This window comes from Wolffia australiana, chromosome 4 (assembly GCF_029677425.1).
Source record: "Wolffia australiana isolate 7733 chromosome 4, ASM2967742v1".
Taxonomy (NCBI): Eukaryota; Viridiplantae; Streptophyta; class Magnoliopsida; order Alismatales; family Araceae; genus Wolffia; species Wolffia australiana.
The window spans coordinates 9,042,477-9,056,732 of record NC_135838.1 but is presented as its reverse complement, the minus strand read 5'-3'; the positions used below and the strand labels follow the sequence as shown (position 1 = coordinate 9,056,732).

General features: G+C 38.3%; 2 protein-coding genes across 7 annotated transcripts; one reads left to right on the top strand and one right to left on the bottom strand.

The window, feature by feature from the left end:
- The first annotated feature begins 1,452 nt into the window (after positions 1-1,452).
- Positions 1,453-5,945, top strand: LOC144701842 (uncharacterized). Of its 4 annotated transcripts, none has more exons than XR_013581113.1 (6): positions 1,453-1,859; positions 2,329-2,417; positions 2,559-2,697; positions 4,636-4,723; positions 4,833-4,946; positions 5,633-5,945. XR_013581113.1 is itself a non-coding variant. In XM_078573625.1 (6 exons), the coding sequence occupies exons 1-6, from the start codon at positions 1,676-1,678 to the stop codon at positions 5,635-5,637; spliced, it is 615 nt and encodes a 204-aa protein (XP_078429751.1). In that variant the 5' UTR covers positions 1,453-1,675; the 3' UTR covers positions 5,638-5,945. The 4 variants fall into 4 exon arrangements, 2 of the variants coding, with proteins under 2 accessions (XP_078429751.1, XP_078429752.1); XR_013581114.1 differs by having other exon boundaries at positions 2,559-2,701; XM_078573625.1 differs by having other exon boundaries at positions 4,636-4,719.
- On the bottom strand, positions 5,871-13,981 carry LOC144701841 (S-adenosyl-L-methionine-dependent methyltransferases superfamily protein). Of its 3 annotated transcripts, none has more exons than XM_078573624.1 (12): positions 13,709-13,980; positions 13,396-13,465; positions 12,602-12,650; positions 11,892-11,971; positions 10,994-11,590; positions 10,861-10,922; positions 10,320-10,495; positions 8,022-8,253; positions 7,331-7,466; positions 7,015-7,109; positions 6,896-6,935; positions 5,871-6,150 (listed from the first exon to the last, which is right to left on the bottom strand). In XM_078573624.1, the coding sequence occupies exons 1-12, from the start codon at positions 13,786-13,788 to the stop codon at positions 6,007-6,009; spliced, it is 1,761 nt and encodes a 586-aa protein (XP_078429750.1). In that variant the 5' UTR covers positions 13,789-13,980; the 3' UTR covers positions 5,871-6,006. The 3 variants fall into 3 exon arrangements, 2 of the variants coding, with proteins under 2 accessions (XP_078429750.1, XP_078429749.1); XM_078573623.1 differs by having other exon boundaries at positions 6,812-6,935; positions 13,709-13,977; XR_013581112.1 differs by lacking the exon at positions 5,871-6,150 and having other exon boundaries at positions 6,888-6,935; positions 7,015-7,105; positions 13,709-13,981.
- Between the last annotated feature and the right edge of the window lie 275 nt (positions 13,982-14,256).

Here is a 14,256-nt window from a genome sequence, read left to right as displayed (position 1 = left end):
AAGTTAATCTAGTTAACATGAATCTTACACGAGGGGAAATTGGAAACTGAGGAAATAAAATGTTACATCCTCACTTTACAAAAACTCAAATAAATATAAAATTCTACACTTTGTGGTGGGATTTGAAGATCAGGATCAGCATGATCTGAACTAAACCACATGGTGGAGTATTGATAAGCCTAAAAATGGTGTGATTAAATGCAAATATAATTGTGTCGTTTGGATTTAAGCTTATGCAATAAATTTGTAAAATTCCCTTTTTCAAAATATAGAAAGTATAGAATGAGAAAGGGTCGATCCACAAGGAGGCAATTATCCCTAAAATCTGAACTTATTTTATGTTTCTAAGAGCCAAAAATAAAATGAAAGAATTGAATGCTTAATAAGTAGAGAGATGATGCAAAATGAGAGAAGAGGGTCAAGCGATTTGAACCTTCTCCTGAAGATTCAGATCACCTGAATGACTGATGAGAATGATTTCAGTGCTTAGGGCTTGATCCTCTTGAAAGGATCAATACCCCTTCTTGATATTGATTCTCCCTTAGGGGAGTCAAGATCTTGAAGGTAAACTGAATGTAAGTGCTAAACAAGATGTAGTTACTAATAGATTCAATCTAAATGAGACCCTAGAAATGGTATATGACCTATCTAATTTGTTTTTGATTTAGATTGCAGTCTTGAACTAAGACGATGCTCTCCACTCAATAACTACTCCTAGAGCATGAATATTTTGCCAATGCTTTGCATTTTCGCAGCAAACAAGAAGAAGAACAAGAGGGGAAGAAGAAACTCACCAGATTAACTCAAGAACTGCAAAAAAAATTGACTCCAAAAGCTTGTTTTGTCCATCCTAGCCAACTAGGGTTGGGGCAAGCTCGAAGTGGAGTTCCCCCCTCTTCACGACGCCTAATCTACCATCCATGTATAATCCCTCGTGCCCAAGAATGACTTAGGATACAGTTAATCATCAATCCCTAGTCAGTCATTATGATCAATAATATTGAAATTATCGCTTTTCGTCTATAACATTTCCCTCTGACTTTGAGATATATGAAAACAACACAAGCAGGATTTCCTGCACTGAAAACTATTTTCTCATCAGTATTAGTATCGCTACATGATTAAAGCCAAATGGCTTAATACGGATGCTAAATAAAGCATGTTATTTCATAGCTTTTCAGATTAATTGTTTTGTGGTTATACTTTTAACGATTTTATCCCTGAAAGAGCATTACTGAATAATATTTTAACATTGAGCATGTGAGGACAAAAAGAGGTGGAAAAGTTGAAAATGCACATATTTTCATGGCATTAACCACCAACTACTGTGCCTTAGCTTACCTGGTGTTAATCATATTTATCAGAATGAGGAATGATGAAATCTAAAACTTTACTTGAAATTATAAATATGTCTCCCCTGCTTATAATGTTTGCTGCTGCTACTGGTCAAGCTATAAACCACCGACACAGTAGTATAAGGCCAAGGGAGTGGGCACAGTCTTGGATGAAACGTGGGTCTGATCTCTTCTTCACGAGCAGCAACTCTGGCGAACGAGACGAATATCATTGTCTGGAGATTTCCCAAATTGGAACGTAGGCAGAAGTGAAGAGAAAATCATATGCTTCGCGGTTCAAGATTTGAGAATCAAGGAAAAAAATCGTCTTTCGACCGGGAATGATGAGAGGCGGTGGACCAGGAAGAAAGAAATGGTGCGATCGCAGGAGATTGATGATCGGCGTCTGCTGCGTGAATTTCTTGGCTCTGCTGTTCGTCATCCTATCCCTTCACACTTCTATCTACTTCTCGCCGTCTTCTCCTTCCATTGCCGGCGCTTCCTCTAGCTTCATTTCGATCCCAGGTTTATTTTTCTGAACTCGTTCTGTCTTCATTGAGTAGCTGCATCTCTTCGCGAGTTCGTAGTTTATCATTTTCTTTGTTTTATCATAATGTCTTATCTCAATATTATGTATTCTCTGAATACTAAAAAAATCCCTATTCACAGTTATATCTTGCATATGTTAGTCCTGGATGCAAAATAATTGCCTCACTCATCCATCAAAAAGGAATTGTGTAACCCACAAATGGGAAACATCCTTTTGAAAAAAATGGATTATATGAACAATGAGATGGAACAATGTACAATACATACATGTCAAATTCGAATGGCATAATCATGTGAAGCATAAATAAAAATGGTAGAAAAAATAAATACACTTCTTCATGCTTCCTAGTCTGCTTCATCTACTTTAAATCAAAAAAGATTGCGTTTGAAATTGCAAGGTCACTCATTCTACTTGAACGGTTTGTGTATTTGCTCATATTTTCAGAGACCAACTTCTCCCGGGAGCAGATAGAGAAAATGAAGGAATTTATTGAACTGAGGAGGGCGGCGGAGCCTACAGAACTTGCAAAACTGGTAACGACCATGAAATCTTGGGAAAGACAAAATAATCAATAAAAGATGACGAGAAAAAATAAATAAATTCAGGAATAGTTCTTGCGTTTTAGAACCCTTGACTTCCTTAAAGATTTATGATCATTGGCTGCATTAAAAAAGGCAAACAGTTTGTGGAAAAAGCTCTCTGGAAAGAGAAAAGAAGCTGGACTCTCGCCGCGAATGAAGCAAAAGGTGGCTGACGAGATTCTTCAAATGTTGAAAGCACTTGAGCCGCGTGCTTACATGACCGAGCAACAAGGTGGGTAAGCTTTCTGATATTTCTCCTGGCTTAGTTTTTTTCATACCGTTGGATCTTGCTTGTTATTTTTTTTGTTACCGGTTATGATGACTGGGACTAGATTTGTCTTTTAGAAGGGGGTTTTAAATTATCGTTACGTTGAGATGAAGGTTGATGATAAAACCATATCAAATAAAATATTAAGCTAGTTTCAACTTTATTATTAATTTTTTGGCGTAGCTGGCGCGGCAGGTAAATGTTCCCTGGGATGAAATGGGAGAAAAAACATTTATGTAGCCGTCTAATACTGATGATACTGAATTAAATTGACGTTGTAACCTTAAGTAGTAAACTGTGAAGAACTGTGAAGAATCTTGTTTATACCATCTTTTATATTAAATCCTAGTTTAATTGACTTCATTTTACCTTGAGAACGTTATTTTAGAAGTTTCTTTCTTCTTTTTCATCTAAATCATCTTTTTCCATCGGATAAACTTTTGTTTGAAGAAACCCATTGGATAACCTTTTTTTTGAAGAAATCCATTGGACAACCTTAACTGAATCTTTCCCGATGACATCAAACTCTAACCGATGACATCAAAATGACATCAGATAATTGGTAAATCTAACCGCATTAAAATCTTCCTATAAAAAATCAGAGAGAAAGTCTTTTTTAACTGAAATCTGTTTTTTCCTATTTTGAGACTAGTTTTTTCGGATAGTGACCAAATCGTTCACCTGTCATTCAACGTCATCGTCATTATCTGATGTTTGAGTAATGATGATGATTTTGGCATCATCCTCAGATGAATGACGATAGTGATGATGATTTCATCATCCGTCTTTCATCACCTGCACAAGGTTAACAAAGGAAGGATGACAGGAGTCATTTAATTTTGTCTCATCATTGTCATTGTCATCCTTCCTGCGCGTGAGAAAATGACAATTTTGTCATTGTCACTGTCATCCTGGCGAGGACAAATAAAGGGGACGATGATGACTCTTGTCAACGTCCTCTTATCACCATCTTCACTTGTGTTGACAATTTTGAGACTTTTGTCTTCTTAACTTTTGCCCGGCTCTCTTATGGTTTCTCCTGGGAAAAGCATTTTAGAGATGAACACCGATAGGAAATTTAAAAGAGAAGGAACTTCTTGCGGCCATCTTTTGAAAAGTTTGGTTGAGCATTGGGATCGGAGATTGATGGGAAATAATGATCTGATAGGATTGAATTTGGATCCAATCAAATCACGCTCACAATCACTTTTCTGATGCTCCCTTGATGGTCTTGATCAGATCACGATCAAGCATGAGTGATCCGATCAGATCACAATCTAGGGCAGCATGATAGATTGGTTTTTACGATTATGATCGTACATGATTGGAAAAGACCGCCTGGTTGCTGTTGTCGGCCCAAAAAAAATTTAGATTATTTTCTGTCAGCTAGCAACTCCGAATTTTGTTGTTTCCATATTTTGACATTTCCTTTTCCATTACATGTAAATCGCTTGTAGCCTATTATATAAGGGGTACACGGGAACTGATTGAATGAATGAAGAAGTTAAGATTCTTTCTGTCTCTACTTCTTGAATCTGTTGAATTTCTTCCTTTTCAACAAGGAATTATAATTGGAAGGATTATTTGTTTAACCTTCCAACATTTTTTTAAAGTGTTGTATCCAGCCGGTCATACAAATCAAACATTCTGACCAATCTTATCACAATCCGTTGTGATCGGATCAGATTGGACGCAGTAATCATGATGACATGGTTCAGATTGATGGCGGACCTATCAGATCACGATCTGGACCATTCGATCCATCATAATTTCCAATGGGGGAGTGATCCTATCCGATGGAATCCTAGACCCATAATTAGGCATGTTGCATAGATTTTCTTGAGCTACCCCTAATTGTTGAAAGCCATAGAAACTTTTGATGCCATTGAATGTGTTGAACAGAAGCACTGGAAAGATGGCGGATGGCAAAGCTGGAGACATTGACGAGGGCGATTCATGGTTCCTCTACCAGTGCGCGTGAAGCAAGTCTGTAGGCTTCTCATCCTTTGTCCATTCTTTTATTTCATTATTTTATCGGAGTTCAAAAACAAAAGAGGTGAACACCTTTATTTTTCTGAATTGGTTTTGTGCAATGGCAGGGGCGCTACAGAAGGCACTTGCTTTTAATTGGCTATTACTGCTAGAGGAAATCGGTCTTTCTATGCCTGTTAAGATCAGCAACAAGGAGAACAAGGAAATGTCATCTGAGATGGGTAAATTATACGATCCCCTCTTCTTTAGGGGTATTTCTATCAATTACCTTGGAGGGTTATTTTGGTCGTTCCCTTCTTGAATATTTCCCTTTAAATTGTGGCAGCTCTACTAAATAGTTGAGCCATCTCTCACTTCCTCTCTGTCTGTCTGTCTGTCTGTCGGTCTGTCTGTCTGTCTGTCTGTCTCTCTCTCTCTCTCTCTCTCTTTCTAACTCTCTCCTTGCTCGCTTTCAATATCTCTGTCTCTCTCTTTCTCTCTTTCTCTCTTTCTTTCTTTTTCTCTCTCTCTCTCTGTCTCCCTTTAGATGTAGTTTTGGTTCCTCTATCAATATTTCTATACCTGTGATTCTATCTCTTCCCGAATTTAAATTCTAGGCAAAATTGTTGATTTTTTTTATTATAAATTTTCCTTTTTTTCATTTCATAGTGTATTCCACTCAGGACGAAACAAGCGCATTGTATTTGGGTTACGCACACTGTATTCTCATTTCATCTATTGGGCCAGGGCCAATGAATGTCCACTGACGGATATTGACAAATACACGATAAGGAATGTTCAAAGAAATTGGTGTAATAACGCATGCATTGTCCAACATGAAACCATCTGAAAGATTAGTAATTTTATTACAACTTTTACTTTATAATAGAAAACTAATTATTTGGGTTAATTGGTCATCTGATTGCAGGCTAAAAGATGCAGTGTCCGCTTCAAGGGCATATATGCAGACACCTACAGTGTTTCTCATCCGACTTCACCGTTGATGGTCCCTTGGGTATCTGGTTTTATTGGATAGAACTTCAAGAATTAAACATTGAGATCACAAGACCTGTAATCTGAGAGGCAACGATCAAGTCAGAATCATATCAACATTGGGATCTGGTCAAGGTGAGTCACAGACTTCTGTATCTCTTCAATCATCCAACTGTGATTCAGATTCCCGATGACAAGTGTTTATTCAAAAAAATTATTTGTTCAACATGCATTTTCTTCTTGGAAAATCCCAGATGCCCGTAATCGATTTGTATTTTCAATAAATAGCTCGTTTCTAGGGAACTTAACTCAAAACTGGCCAATGGATCCGCTGACACTCTTCAGCTCTTTATCGTCTCGTGGGCTCCTGATTTGAGCTTCTCCGCAGACATCTGGATGAGAGAAATAGGCAGTGACCCCCTTCAGCTTCCCATTCAAGTAGTTCTTTTCCACCTGAGAAAAGAACCAAATCGATTACGGGCAACATTCTCACATCTTGGGAAACACCAAGGAGATGCCAGCAACGTCTGCTCACAGATTTTGCCAAAAAAGGTGTAACGAAGAAAGAAGACTGGTGAAGAAAGAAGACTGGTGTAGCTTCCTGTTTGGAGAGAGTGAGAGTGAGGGAGTTAGGCAGAGAACGAGAGGGAGGTGGATAAAGGGAGTGAGAGAGGTAGGCAGAGAAAGAGAGGGAGTTGGATGGAGGGAGTGAGAGAGGTAGGCAGAGAAAGAAAGGGAGGTGGGTAGAGAGACAAAGGGAGTTAGGCAGGTAGAGAGACAAAGGGAGTTAGGCAGGTAGAGAGACAAAGGGAGTTAGGCAGGTAGAGAGAGAGAGAGAGAGAGAGAGAGAGAGAGAGAGAGAGGGTAGAAAGACAGAGGAAGGTAGATAGAGAGAGAAAGAGGGGTAGAAAGAGAGAGGAAGGTGGCTAGAGAGAGAAGAGAGGTAGAAAGAGAGAGGAAGGTGGATAGCGAGAGAAAGAGAGGTAGAAAGAGAGGAAGGTGGATAGAGAGAGAAATAGAGGTAGAAAGGGAAGAGAGACCGGTAGGGAGAGCTGGAACGAGAGAGAGTAGCTTCGAAGAAAGCGGGAAATTTGTGCTAAGAAGAAATGCAGACCTCTAGTTCCCAAGGAGGATCATTTAAAAGAGAGAGCTCAGCCAACTGATTCAGGTCAACGTTCTTTGGAAGGAACATTACTACCTTTGGTGCAATCTTCGCCGCAGACACGAACAGAACACGACTGAAATAGAAAGTTTATAAACTTAATTTTCCACGTTAACCAAATGGTAGAGAATTATATAGGTAGGAAGTTGACTAACCCGTCACGGGGTTTGAGCATACTCTGGATGTCATAAGTTTGAACTTTACTATACTCTGGTCCACCCCACGGCGGTGACAAGAATATTATATCTGCCTACACGTACCCATTTTGAATGTATCAACCAGATTAAAAAGAGTTTAGAGAAACGATGGAGAGTATTATTGGAATAGTAATGTTCTCACACTACACCAAGCTTCCAAAATAAATATTAGAAAAGTGAAGCACAATAGAGAAAAGTGATTCCATAAATTCGTTCAATGAAATGTATTAGCAGGATTGTTTTTTATAAAATTACTCCAAGCTCGAAAAGGTACCTTGAGATGGGAAGATAGAAGGAAGAAGTCCCCCAAAACGAAATCTATATTGAGTCTGAGCCCGTAGATTGCGGAGTTCTGTTGTGCGCAATCCAATTTCTCATTGTCAATGTCAATAGCAAGAACATGGGTGGCCCTGATTAAACTTAAGCGTCAATAAATAATTATGAACATTAAAATATATTTTAAAAAAATAATTAAAAAATGGTAGGGACCATTTTGATCAGCTTTGAAGATAATCAGTGAGCTGCTGGAAGTGAAGACCATTTTTATGCACTGTTCTATGTTGAAGAAATATCACATAATATTTGTAAGCAAAATTATATTTTTGAAAAAGTGAGAAAGATAAGGTTTACATGGTTAATGCTCGTATACACCATCGTCATTGATAATGACGAGAGGAGGATGAGTTGTCATCATTCCCATCATTCATCCTCGCCAGGATGACGATTTTGTTTTATCATTGCCTCTCGTCAATCTGCCTCTATGAACCTCTCACAGATGACAAGAGCCTGCATCCAGGATGACAATGACAAGATCGTCATCGCCACCAAAGATATGGGCAATGACGGTGACAGGTTAGAGATGGCAATTTTAGTTAGTCGAAAATACTTCTTAGAAGTGTGAATTTCTTCTAAGTTATTCTCTCCCCAATGCAAGATACAAAATGATATCAAGAAATAGTGCCCACTTCATAGCAAACTGGATGGCGTTGCCACCAACTCCAGTAAAAGCATCAATCACCAAGCCAGATCCACAACGAGATGCCTGGTGCTTGGCAATGGCTTCAGGAGTGACAGAGAACCAGCCTTCTTCGTCCATTTGCACGCCGCTATCAAATCTGGAGAACAATGAGTATCTTTGACACCAGTATTTTGCAGTACGAAAAGATAATCCTTCGTTCTCCCAATCTGGGCTTTGTTCTGTGAGAAAAGAAGACCAATGCATACTTTTAATCGATGCCAATTGCTCATTCATTGATCCAACAATCTAGGAAAGGGAACAGCCAATCTGAAGGAAAAATTGAGAAGTAAAGATCGAATGGAACATTTTCTAAAAATAATCCCAGTTAAACTAGTTCCCTTGAGAATTCAACAACATAAAGCACAAAGATTTCCACAATAACGACTTCATGTTTTCAATGTTTCAGAACGTAAAAAGATCAAAATAGTTGAATCGTGAGTGAGTCATAGGCCAATAGACTTCTAAGGCTGTCATTGATCACAATCGGAAAATGGAATCGAGGCTATTAAGATTCCCAACCCCATCAAGGGTCTTTACATTACTTTCCCTTAGAATAGATGTAGTCCTCCTAAGGGGAGGGCAACGCATATATTTAAATTTAGCTTGTTGAATTTCACTTGGAGATCCTCCACGAGGAGGTACAGGAGGAGGCCAATAGACTTCTAAAGTGGTATCACTAATCCTGTGAGCATTGCTCTTCAATCTTTCTCCCTCTACACTTCCAAAAACATTCCCCTGTGGAGACCTAAAAGAAACACTGAATTAGATCTGCCAAAAGAAACACTGACTGTTGGCTAAGGGCCTAGCAACAAATCAAGAATGGGATCTGCTAGGGGAGGATGGTTTTCTCAAGAACTTAAGAGGCCAGTCATCGTTGCAGTGACAAAAGCTGGAGCAGTGAGAATCATGCCCAGGCTTTGGAGAGGAAGTGGCTGACTGATACGCTCCTGAAGGCAGGTGATAGGAGATAACGAATCTTGAACTATGACTTCAAAAAATTAACCCACATGACAGCAACTTGGAGCAACGTACTCAAGGATGGAGTTCTTGAATGAAGAATACAATGCGGTAAGAGAACAATACAACGGATCGAATTGGTCAGTTGTCCTCTGGAAGGGAGGATCTTCCTAAGCCAGCCAAGCAGGAGCACAGGAATCTCCAGAACCTCCTCTCCAAGAAAGTCTGTGAGGAATTCGAAACTGTCCAGCTTGATCCCCTGTCTTATTTATAATGTCGACCATCATTGCTTGTTGTCTCTTGTTTGCATCTCTGCATGAGTGGGCCTGGCTTGTCTCTTATGTCACACTTAAGTGCGTGGAAAAGTTGTATCACTGATCCAACCTCAAGAATTTACCATTGTGTTAAAAGCTAATTCTAATGTCAATTGTGCTACGTCTATACTTAAAACATTAAGGTCGGATGTTGATCTCCAACACTTTTCAATCCACATTTCTATTTGAATCTCCATCATCTCATTTCGCCAGAACTCATTCAAAGATCCAACTTCATACATAGTTAAATTATTCTAGCAAATCAAAAGTTTTTCTTTGAGATTTTCCACTCTGTAACGCTACATTAATTTCTATCGCATCAGATATAACTAAGATATTTAATCGCCATACAAGGTCTTGATATCGGGCTCCCTTGGAGATATTGGGGAAGGACAAAGAATAAACAATATTACACGAGTGGATCTTCGAGCCATGTGTGAAAGGCGGATCACGCAGGACTCTTTAAATAAAGGAAGATGGACGATTACAGGGACACTTCTTGAAGTGTGTCGAGGGGAGAGTGGTCTCGGCTGGAATTGGAGATTCTCTGTTCCAGAGGGTGGCAAGATTATTTCGACTTGCCGATCCATCTTCTATTTGCCTCTCTTCCACGTTGTTCTTCTATCATTCTGTATTTATTTTCTGAACTTCAGTGCATTAGACATCTTTTGCAATTTGGAAGAGCGATTGATATTTATGAAAAATATTGAAGATCAAGACTCCTCAAGTCATCTATCTTTGGCAAGTAATTGATAACCCCCAAGGGAGCATATCAGGTCTTCATCAGAGGCCATGAATCCTCTGGCAGGTTGTAAGTTTATATGCTACATTCCACGGGTAAAGTTTCCAGAAGCTCGCTTCTACCATTTTTGCTGGTAAATTCAGCAGAATAAACGTAAATCACAGATTAAAAATTTGAAACAACACCAGAAAAATAAGTCGTTGGAAAATAAGAGTTGTATAACGTAAAATACCTTTTATTTGTTCAGTTAATCTCTTCTGATTGGTTCCAATTCTTTGCATCTTCTTTTTCTTTTTGCTCTTAGAAGAACAATGATAATCATTTGACAGGCCAGAAGTCAATACTGCTTCTGGTAGTGAAATGGTTCTTCCTTCCTGTAGACCGGTCACAACTGATTGGTTTGTTGCTCTGAAAATGAACAATACAAATCTAAGCTCGCACAATAATCGCACAATAAACTCGTGTATATTGGAAAAAAACAGATAAAAAACCTATATCTCATATAAAAACATAATAACATGTGATAGATGAAAAACTCAAAAATTAGCAAACTTTTGCCTAACATAAATGCCACAGCACTTCAGGTCCACTTTTTATTAAATATCAAAACACTGTAGACTACTTCAAAATCTCAATTATGAACGATTTTTTGTAATCTGTGATTAAACGTAACTCATAATAACATGTGATAGATCAAAACATTGGAGACTAGGTTTCAGGATAGGCTTTCACAAGGAAAAGAAAGGAGGAGAATAGGTTTCAGGATGAAATACTTGTCCACTAGGTATTGCCCATCTGAGTCTTCAACAAAAACTTTTGATTCAGAAAAAGTAACCTGCCACATTTGCTCATTTAAGTTCCTGCAACAACATATGAACTGATATTTGGATTAAGAAAAAAACTTACACTGCTAAAATCACTATCCAGCATAGCTTCCTCCAATGCATGACCAGATGATTCTTCGTCATGTTGTTCTTCATGAAGCTCAAAAGCTCCTTTCGAGGCATGATCCAAACATTCATTCAGATAAACTTCTTCTCCTATGTCATGATGTTTCTCACTTGACGCGCATGGCGGAGCCGAGTTTTCCTTCTCAGATGGATGAAACCAAGTCGACTCTTGCGTATGGAAATTGTAATAGTAACTTCTTGAGTAGAAATCATCCCAAAATACACCCCACTCTACACCATTATCGTAAAACCTTGAAATAACATTTGCACATTCTGAAGACGAAATATTAGCTGGCCTTTCTTCAGATTCAGTCATAGTGATCTCCAACCTGGAAACTTCTATTCCTTCTGAGTTTGATCGTCCACGGCTGCAGCAAACCTCACCACCGTTCCCCTGTGTAGTTCTGTCAGAAACTGATATCATTTCTTGAGATGGATGAGCAAGAGTCATAGTAGCATCTTCCAAATTTATTTGAGCCTCTACCACTTCAGAATTGGTCGATGATTTTTTCCGAGCTGATCTACTCTCTGATCCCTTAATTTCCTTCCTGATCTGCTTAAAAATTGAGAAATGTGAAAAAGACGGCCATACTTGCGGCTTAGCTGACTATTATTAAGCAAGATTGAAACGGCAAAGAAGAATAATGACAAAAGATATCATAGTTATAAAGAAGGAACAATTATAAAGAAGAAATAATAAGAAAAGAAGGAATAATAGATACTGATATCATGATATGGGGAGGGGAAATCACCTGAGTGAAAACAAAAAGGAATGCCAGGTAGGATAACGAATTCACTAACAATTCAGTAAGAACCAACGGCATAAAGAGTTTCTAAGAAAATGCACATCTTACTCCTTTGTTCGTTCTAAATGATGTAGGAAGGCCCAAGGCATTCATCTCGCTGAACTGATCCATATCCTCTGCATAGTCATCTAGGAATTCATGGCACAGGCATCAAAACAATAGTCATTTTGTGATGTCAGATATCTAGTAAGACTGGTAATGTCGCTTTGAAAGTGAATTAACATGAATTTTATTGAAAAATGGACATAATTAAAAACATGGACGTGTTATGCTTTTGGGAAAAGTAGAGAGATTTTGTTAAGATGCAGTGATCCAACTCCTGGGCGTTTCCCCTAGCCACACTTTCTTTTTACCTTCGTGAATATCTTCCTCGGAAGGATGTCTAGCTCAAAATATTTTGAGATTTTGCAAAAACAATCCTTAATGAATGTTATAAACACACAGTCTCCTATTCAAACAGCTAATGGAGACACTTCCCATTCAGTGTAACATGCGCATTTCACATGTTACGCATAGTTTTGGACAAATATAGCTGTCGTATCCAACCGTTATCGTCTGGCTTATTGGCCCATTACGAACTGGTACAATAAGCCATGTATATATCGTTCTAGAGTTTAATGAAAAGTTACGGTTGTTATTCTCCTTCAGCGGGTTCTTTCTTCTTCCAAGGAACAGGAGAAAGTTTGTCACAAATGAATACCACATGGAAATTAGGGGTGATCGAAAAGGATATCAACTACGTAAATAATTAAACTCACCATCCATCTTCAAGTCTGAGAATGAACGAGACAAAACAGGATTGTGACCCTGAAATAAAATAATATGCTTCAGAGAAAAAACAAGCGAGTAGATGACAAAAAATAATCCAGAAAAAAAGGACTCTGAAAGCAGGAACATGCTTGAATGATGCAAGTATTTCATCGAACTCCTAAGAAAGGAAACTATTTTTGTAAAATTGTATTTAAATTTGACACTTTCTAAACGTAATGAATCAAAGTGATTAACTCAGTCTAGAAGATTGAAATATCTATTATCTACTGATATGAGGAACCAGAATAGTGGAAATAAATCGGAAGAAGTCCTAGAAGTTGAGTCATCAGATGATGTAAAAAGGCGACTGCCTAATTTAGTAAAATACTTCTACTTCAGGGGGCATGCAGTCTCAGGGATTTTAATACCTCTAGATAAAAAAATAGAAGCCATTAGCTTAACATTCTTGTAATTCCCGGAGGATAGTTATAATGTAAAAAAAAACCGTTTACCCAGAAAAGTCAATCCAGGCAACAGCAGCACTGAGAGGTCAAGCAACCAAAATTAGAAGAGTAAGAAAACTATAGCATGACTCTTCGGAAGAAGAAAATGCAGAAAGGTTTCTATTCATGTCACCGAAGAAAACCTAAGAATATGAAAAAACTTCAAAGGCCTAATAATTTAAAAACCTACTAATAAGTTCAAAACCTGAAACACAGAATGAAAGTTTGAAGGTAGCATGGAACTTTGTGTCACAAGTGAATAGTATAACAAGTCTTATCAACAGAAAATACATGCTTACAGAAGAGAACGCCTCCTCCGAAAAGTCATTACTTGCCGGCTTCTTGAACGCCTTCACAAATCCGTCATTCCTGACATTCAAAAAAGAAACTTTCACAAATAGGAAGTATTTGAATATATATAAAAATAGAACTGTCTTCCACATTTGGTAAGTATTTGAATAAATTCCGGTGAGAAGGGCCTGCAGTAAGTTGAAACTTTGGTGTCTTCAGATGGGTCTCGTGAGTTTACCGCAAATTGATAAATAATAATAAGGAAATCGTGAAGAACACTGGATAAATCCTAAACTACATATCTGGCAGTGGATTACGAACCACAGAAAAACCTCGGTAACTCTGAAGAGAGATCCCAAGGTCTTGATCGCTGCGTTCTTGCTTTCCTCAGCATCATCCATCGAATCAGGCGATATGCAAGACGCGGTTTACGGGTGTAACGTCTGTTTGTACGAAAGATCAACCAGTTCCCCTTTCAGTGTAGATTTCTGGCCCTCTGTCCAAGCTGTCTTCTTGGAGGAGAACACTGTCATAGGCCATTCAAAAGTCTTCACAGAAGGCTTTTGGATTCCCGCGGTCCCACAGAATGGAGGATTGGTCGTGCAGACAACAACGGATAATGGGTATCTGAAAGTTTCTCCATTGAATATCAAGCACACTAAAAAGAGATGATTTTGATGGTTTTAAGAGGGGAAGTAGTAGAAATATAATTCTCAGATGAACAAAAGGACTTCAAATAAGAAAAATAAGAGAACTTGATCAAATATCCACTACACTTTTGTTATAATTAGGTAAATTATTAGACATTCTTATATTTTGATGACTGCACTTTTGTGTGTGATGGTACTTTCCAAACACGTATTTTGCAA